This window comes from Ranitomeya imitator, chromosome 5 (genome assembly GCF_032444005.1).
Source record: "Ranitomeya imitator isolate aRanImi1 chromosome 5, aRanImi1.pri, whole genome shotgun sequence".
Taxonomy (NCBI): domain Eukaryota; kingdom Metazoa; phylum Chordata; class Amphibia; order Anura; family Dendrobatidae; genus Ranitomeya; species Ranitomeya imitator.
The window spans coordinates 594,315,248-594,323,293 of NC_091286.1; the positions used below are offsets into that span (position 1 = coordinate 594,315,248).

Genomic DNA, 8,046 nt, shown 5'->3' on the forward strand with positions numbered 1-8,046 from the left:
CCCAATACAATCCCAACAGTGAAACATGGTGGTGGCAGCATCATGCTGTGAGGGTGTTTTTCAGCTGCAGGAACAGTACGACCAGTTGCCATTAATGGAAACATGAATGGGCTAAGTACAGAGGTATCCTGGATGAAAACCTCTTCCAGAGTGCTCTGGACCTCGGACTTGGCCGAAGGTTCACCTTCCAACAAGACAATAATCCTAACACACAGCTAAAATAACAAAAGATTGGCTTCAGAAGAACTCTGTGACCATTCTTGATTGGCCCAGCCAGAGTCCTGACCTAAACCCAATTGAGCATCTCTGGAGAGACCTGAAAATGGCTGTCCACCAACATTCACCATCCAACCTGATGGAACTGGAGAGGATCTGCAAAGAAGAATGGCAGAGGATCCCCACATCCAGGTGTGAAAAGCTTGTTGCATCATTCCCAAGAAGTCTCATGGCTGTATTAGCTCAAAAGGTGCTTCTACTCAATACTGAGCAAAGGGTCTGAATACTTATGACCATGTGATATTTCAGTTTTTCTTTTTTAATAAATTTGCAAACATTTCTACGCTTCTATTTTTTTCAGTCAAGATGGGGTGCAGAGCGTACATTAATGACAAAAAATGAACTTTTTTGAATTTACCAAATGGATGCAATGAAATAAAAAGTGAAAAATTTAAAAGGGACTAAATACTTTCTGTACCAACTGTATATTAGATGCTACTATTTATGGCTATTATCTTTACTTTTACTAAAAAGGTAAAAAAAAATAAGTATTTTTAAAGTAGCCAGAAAAAAGGCCATCAGTAGGCTCCATGGAAAGTGTCTTTAGTCAATTTGGATCAAAGCTATTTTCATAAATCAGGCTATCTTATTGATGATGATCACACAGACCATATACATCATAATTCTTTAGAAATTTGTAAGGAAATAAATGCATTTTTTTAGAATGATACATCTAAGGGTTCAATTAAATGATTGATTATTATTCAATCAAATAGAGGGGAGGATGTGCAGTACCTGACCATGGACACTACAGTTGATGAAGCTGCATAGCTCTGTAACTGATCACACCCAGTCACCGTCCGTCAGCACCAAGAAAAACTGTTTGCTGGTAGTGCCAGGTGTTGCACACTGACTGATTAGAAATTGATTACCTACCCTAAAGATAGGTCCTGGACAACCCCTTTAAGTTCTTAATAAAGCACAAGGAATTTCATCTGAAGCAAATACATTGCCTCTGATTTAGAAATTAAAGTTTGCATAGTGCAGAAAGGTTGCAGTGGACTTACAGTTGACATCTTTTTTTTTTGTAGTAAGTCACTTTCCTTTTTATTCTCAATCTGGTCTAGACAGTTTAGAGGACTTTTTTTGCCAACACTTGTTCCAGAAGAATTTTACCAATGGGCATCTTTTGCAAATCGTTTTCCCGACACATTACCCATATTTTTTCTCACTTCTATACGATTCCAATAGCGCCTCAGCTTTTGACCAAAACATTAATAGTAAATAATTGTTGTGCCTCCATAGTAAGAATGCCCTTAACAGTAAAACTGCCCTTTTGTTCCTCAGCACAATAATAATTCCCAATGTTCCTTTACACAAAGACCGTACCCTTGTGAGTTTGGGAGTGTGGGTTCCTCATCTTTCTTTCTGCAGTCAATCACCCAATGTACGTGGTTCAATGAAGTGGTGTCATTGCACTGCTTGAAGATGTCTACATGCACCCCACATCAGCATGTCTTAAGGTACCGTCACACTCAGCAACTTTAGAATGATAACGATAGCGATCCGTGACGTTGCAGCGTCCTGGATAGCGATATCGTTGTGTTTGACACGCAGCAGTAATCAGGATCCTGCTGTGACATCGCTGGTCGGAGCTGAAAGTCTGGAACTTTTTTTCGTCGCTGGATCACCCGCTGACATCGCTGAATCGGCGTGTGTGACGCCGATCCAGCGATGTGTTCACTTATAACCAGGGTAAACATTGGGTTACTAAGCGTAGGGCCGCGCTTAGTAACCCGATGTTTACCCTGGTTACCTGGGGACTTAGGCATCGTTGGTAGCTGGAGAGCTGTCTGTGTGACAGCTCTCCAGTGACCACACAACGACTAAACAGCGACGCTGAAGCGATCGGCATCGTTGTCTATATCGCTGCAGCGTCGCTTAATGTGACGGCTGACTTAGACTGTAGGTGTAGACTCTGTACATAATAGACAGACTAGGCGCAATACCCTACATATACACTTGTACTTCATTTATTTATAAAATATTTGATATTCACTCAATATGAAAAGTCTTTACACCTCTGTTCAAAAGCATGGCTGTCGTCATGTAAAAGTTCTTATGAAGATTAATCATTTCCGGCCATTTTCCCCTTTAATGTCACCTATAATCTGTACAATTCAATTAAAAACCAATCTGAAATATTGGCACATCTGAAATAATTAGCAATCTTTTTCCATTTCTCCATGCAAATCTGTCATTTTGTGAGAGCATCTCCGTGTACAGTGCCCTCTTCAGGTCACCTATAGATTTTCAATTTAATTCAAGTCTGGGTATTTACTGGATCATTCCAAAACTTTGATCTTCTAGCTAAAGCCAATCTTTTGTTGATTTGGAAACATGTATAAAGGGGTTCTCTGGTCAAAACAAGTAAGTCTGCAGTCACTTCACCAGTTTCAAACCAGGAATCGGAGGGCATGTATGCAGTATATATACCCCCGGCCAGTGGGCGTGGCCTCGCTCCATACTCTAATTTTGAGCCAAGGCCGTGACCCGTCTAGTGTATGGAAGTGAGATTGCACCCACTGGCTGGGGATATTACTGTATACTGCAAGCACACCCTCCGGTCCCTTGTCTAATAGGGGTGAGTCCCTGCTGTGCTTTCTCTGAAGGGATTCATAAGTCTGCAGCCAGTCAGAGTGACTGCAGACTTATCTGTTTTGACTGGACAATTTCTTTAAGTTTGTTGTCTCTCTGAAAGGTAATTATTCAGGTTAACCAAATTGTAGTGAATAAAAGGATTCAAAAGTCAGTCTAACAGGTGAATAAACCCTTATTATTAAAAGACAAATACTTTAATGGGTATACATTAAAAGGCGAGAAGTGAGAAAAAAAAGCAAGAAAAAAATGTATACAATATACTGCATATACACTGCTCAAAAAAAAATGGAACACTAAAATGCCACATCCTAGATATCACTGAATGAAATATTCCTGTTTCAAATCTTTATTCATTCCATACTAGAATGCGTTGAGAACAATAAAACAAAAAAAGATCAATGTAAAACAAAATAATGTCCGATGGAGGTCTGTATTTGGAATGATACTCAAAATCACAGTGGAGAAATCAAATTACACACTGATCTAACTTCAGTGAAAATGCTTCAAGACAAGGAAATGATGCTCTGAAGTGTGTGTAGCGTCCATGTGCCTGTATGACCACCCTACAATGCCTGGGCATGCTCCTGATGTGGCATCTGATGTTCTCCTGAGGGATCTCCTCCCAGACCTGGACTAAAGCATCCACCAACTCCTGGACAGTTTATGGTGCAATGTGGCATTGGTTAATGGAACGAGACATGATGTCCCAGATGTGCTCGATTAGATTTAGGTCTGAGGAACCAATCCATAACCAATCCAATCCATAACATCTATGAAGGAACTGCTGACACATTTTATTCACATGAGGCCTAGCATTGTCATGCATCAGAAGGAACCCAGTGCCCATGGCACCTGCATATGTACTCACAATGGGTCTGAGGATCTCATTCAGGTACCTAATGACAGTTAGGGTACCTCTGGCTACAACATGGAGGGCATGGAGTCTGCTTCTGACAGTTTGAGCAGACACATGGACCATAGTAGACTGCTTGAGGTCACTTTGCAGGGCTCTGCCACTGCTCCTTCTTGAACAAAGGAGGAGGTTGCAGTCCTGCTGCTGGGTTTTGCCCTCCTATGGTCAACTCCACGTCTCCTGGTTTACTAGCTTGTGTCCTGGTATCTGCATCATGTTCTGATGCGTGTGCTGACAGACACAGCTACCCTTCTTGCTACCGCTTGCATTGATGTGCCATCCAGGATGAGCTGCACAACCTAAGCAACGTCTGTGAGTTGTAGAAACTTCTTCATGCTACTGTACAGCATGTCTGTTTTCTTCTTGGTAGGCATTTTTACAGATGTGTGTAGATATTTTATATTACAGTGCCTTGCGAAAGTATTCGGCTCCTTGGAACTTTTCAACCTTTTCCCACATATCATGCTTCAAACATAAAGATACCAAATGTAAATTTTTGGTGAAAAATCAACAACAAGTGGAACACAATTATGGAGTTGATCAAAATGTATTGGTTATTTTCAATTTTTGTGGAAATTCAAAAACTGAAAAGTGGGGCATGCAATATTATGTCGGCCCTTTAAACTTAATACTTTGTTGCGCCACCTTTTGCTGCGATTACAGCTGCAAGTCACTTGGGGTATGTCTCTATCAGTTTTGTACATCGAGAGACTGAAATTCTTGACCATTCTTCCTTGACAAACAGCTCAAACTCAGTGAGGTTTGATGGAGATCGTTTGTGAACAGCAGTTTTCAGCTCTTTCCAAAGATTCTCGAGTAGATTGAGGTCTGGACTTTGACTTGGCCATTCTAACACCTGGATATGTTTATTTGTGAACCATTCCAGGCCCAAATCATGATGCTGCCACCACCATGTTTGACAGTGGGGATGGTGTGTTCAGGGTGATGAGCTGTGTTGCCTTGACGCCAAACATATCATTTGGCATTGTTGCCAAAAGGTTTGATTTTGGTTTCATCTGACCAGAGCACCTTCTTCCACATGTTTGGTGTGTCTCCCAGGTGGCTTGTTGCAAACTTTAAATGACACTTTTTATGGATATCTTTCAGAAATAGGTTTCTTCTTGCCACTCTTCCATAAAGGCCAGATTTTCGCAGTGTATGACTGATTGTTGTCCTATGGACAGACTGTCCCACCTCACCTGTAGATCTCTGCAGTTCATCCAGAGTGATCATGGGCCTCTTGACTGCATCTCTGATCAGTCTTCTCCTTGTTTGAGATGAAAGTTTACAGGGACGCCGGGTCTTGGTAGATTTGCAGTGGTATGGTACTCCTTCATTTCAATATGATCGCTTGCACAGTGCTCCTTGGGATGTTTAAAGTTTTGAAAATCATTTTGTATCCAAATCTGGCTTTAAACTTCTCCACAACAGTATCACGGACCTGCCTGTTGTGTTCCTTGGTCTTAATGATGCTTTCTGTGCTTCAAACAGAACCCTAAGACTATCGCGAAGCAGGTGCATTTATATGGAGACTTGATTGCACACAGGTGGATTATATTTATCATCAATAGGCATTTAGGACAACATTGGATCATTCAGAGATCCACAATGAACATCTGGAGTGAGTTTGCTGCACTGAAAGCAAAGGGGATAAATAATATTGCACATTTCAGTTTTTGAATTTAAACAAAAATTGAAAGTAACCAATAATTTTTGATCAACTTCACAATTGTGTTCCACTTGTTGTTGATTCTTCACCAAAAATTTACATTTGGCATTTTTTTGTTTGAAGCAGGATATGTGGGAAAAGGTTGAAAAGTTCCAGGGAGCCAAATACTTTTGCAAGGCATTGTGTCTGCTTTGCCAAATCATCTTAAAATTTAGGACAGTCTGTAGAAATAACATATTTTTTCCAGTATCTGTGAAAACAATATCTTTGAATCTGGTGGAGTGTGTAAAGATTATTCCCATTTTAATTTTGATTTATTTTAAAGCACCAACCAAATTTTTTTTATTGCAGGGCTGGAGTGTTTCTTTTAATATAAGGCCTTATACCAACTTGCCACTGTATTTACCTTTTATCCTCGCCGCTCCCTTCAGTCTCCAGCAGATTGAGATTTCTCCAGTGTCTGATGGAGCGAACTGGAGGTCACTTAAAAGGAACCTGTCACCCCCAAAATTGAAGGTGAGCTAAGCCCACCGACATCAGGGGCGTATCTACAGCATTCTGTAATGCTGTAGATAAGCCCCCAGATGAATCTTGAAAGATGAGAAAAAGAGGTTAGATTATACTCACCCAGGGGCTGTCCCGACGTGGTCCGGTCCAGGGCCCCCCATCTTCTTATGATGATGTCCTCTTCTTGTCTTCATGCTGTGGTTCCGATACAGGTGTACTTTGTCTGCCCTGTTGAGGGCAGAGCAAAGTACTGCAGCTTACAATCGCCGGAAAAGGTCAGAGAGGCCCGGCTCCTGTGCACTGCATTACTTTGCTCTGCCCTCAACAGGGCAGATAAAGTATGCCTGCGCCGGAGCCACAGTGTGAACATAAGAAGAGGACATCATCCTATGAAGATGGGAGGCCCCGGACCAGACCACGACGCCCATCGGATCGGACCGCTGCCCAAGTGAGTATAATCTAACCTCTTTTTCTCATCTTTCAGGTTAGATCGAGGGCTTATCTATAGCATTACAAAATGCTGTATATAAACCCCTGATGCCGGTGGGCTTAGCTCACTTTCGATTTTGGGGGTGACAGGTTCCCTTTAACAATGCACATCTCTGAGATCCTCGTTTTGGCTCTCATAGTTTTGAATTGAGAGCTTGTGACCATTAATTCTGGCCAGTCAGAAGTTGTGGTCATAAGATTGACATGAGTAGCATCAATAGAAGGTGAAGATGGTGGCAGATCTTAGATTAGAAACACCACTCCAGTGCTGAAAAAACAAAAATGCTGGAGTGATGCTTTAAGGTTCACTGTGTGTTGAATACCACTTACCTTTTAGTGACCACACAGTATATCACTAATGCTGCATCAAAAATACAAATTTGCATAATAGTAATCTTATGTTGGCACAAACGTTCATGTTTCCATTTTATTTTCAGATTATTTCACAGCAGCAGTCATTCTGGACCCATGTCAGCTCTGATGCCTGCAGACTAGCATTGATCGGGAAGTATGGTGGCATTTATATGGATACAGATTTCATCTCAATACAAACCATTCCTTTCAAGGACTTCTTGGCTGCAGAATCTTCTCAATACACTAGCAATGGGATTTTTGGGTTTTCACCTCATCATGATTTTACCCAGAAATGTTTGGAAGACTTTGTTAAAAATTATGACAGTAGAATATGGGGACAGCAAGGCCCACGTCTCTTTACCCGTATTTTAAAGACATTCTGTAACTTACCACAATTTGTTGGTTATGAAGATGCCATATGTGGAAACAATACTTTGCTCAATCCCCACCGTTTTTACCCTATCATTTGCCCAGAATGGAAAAAGTATTACGAGGTTTGGGACAAATTTCCATCTTTCAATGACTCCTACTCTTTGCACCTCTGGAACTTCATGAATAAGGAAAAATTAACTATGGTACCTGGTAGCAAAACATTAGTAGAACACCTCTACAAACAGTACTGTCCTTTCACATACAATGCAACTTTTAGCTGAACTTCTTTTTGCACATCAGCTCTGTTTATCCAGTAGCAATTGGGAAATTATATAAATAATTTGTCAGATCTTATACAAAATCACCCTCATTAGACATTTTTATATTTTATTGTGTACCAACTTAAAAAAAACAAACAAAACAAATAAAACAAAAAAAAAACCCTCAACACTCCTCAGCCCAAGGTCGAATTTAGACGAGCATATGAAAAATTGTCCAACATTTATCCAGGTGATGTGAAGGTGGTATGAGGTCTTGAAGACAATATATCATGTCTAAGGGGCACAACACGCAATGTCAATTAAGACAATGTATATGTAGAAATTAAAACATACATTTATCATATGTTTTGGAGGTCCCCCTGGGCAGAACTGAAGGTAAGTGTATCAATGGCACAGTCTATTATCCTAGATTTCCCCAAAAAAGGAACCATATCAAGAATCACTTGACTCACATTGCAATCTACTGTATACAGTGGGGCAAAAAAGTATTTAGTCAGTCAGCAATAGTGCAAGTTCCACCACTTAAAAGGATGAGAGGAGTCTGTAATTTACATCATAGGTAGACCTCAACTATGGGAGACAAA

At 40.7% G+C, this 8,046-nt stretch overlaps 1 protein-coding gene across 3 annotated transcripts in view; it reads left to right on the forward strand.

Moving 5' to 3' along the window:
- Nucleotides 1-7,846, forward strand: part of LOC138638555 (alpha-1,4-N-acetylglucosaminyltransferase-like) — a 73,297-nt gene extending 65,451 nt beyond the window's left edge. For all 3 annotated transcript variants that reach the window (XM_069727941.1, XM_069727943.1, XM_069727942.1), the window contains exon 3: nucleotides 6,893-7,846. In XM_069727941.1, coding sequence (XP_069584042.1) covers nucleotides 6,893-7,462 — 570 coding nt within the window. In that variant the 3' untranslated portion in view covers nucleotides 7,463-7,846. The remainder of the gene's footprint in view (nucleotides 1-6,892) is intronic.
- The last annotated feature ends 200 nt before the right edge of the window (nucleotides 7,847-8,046 follow it).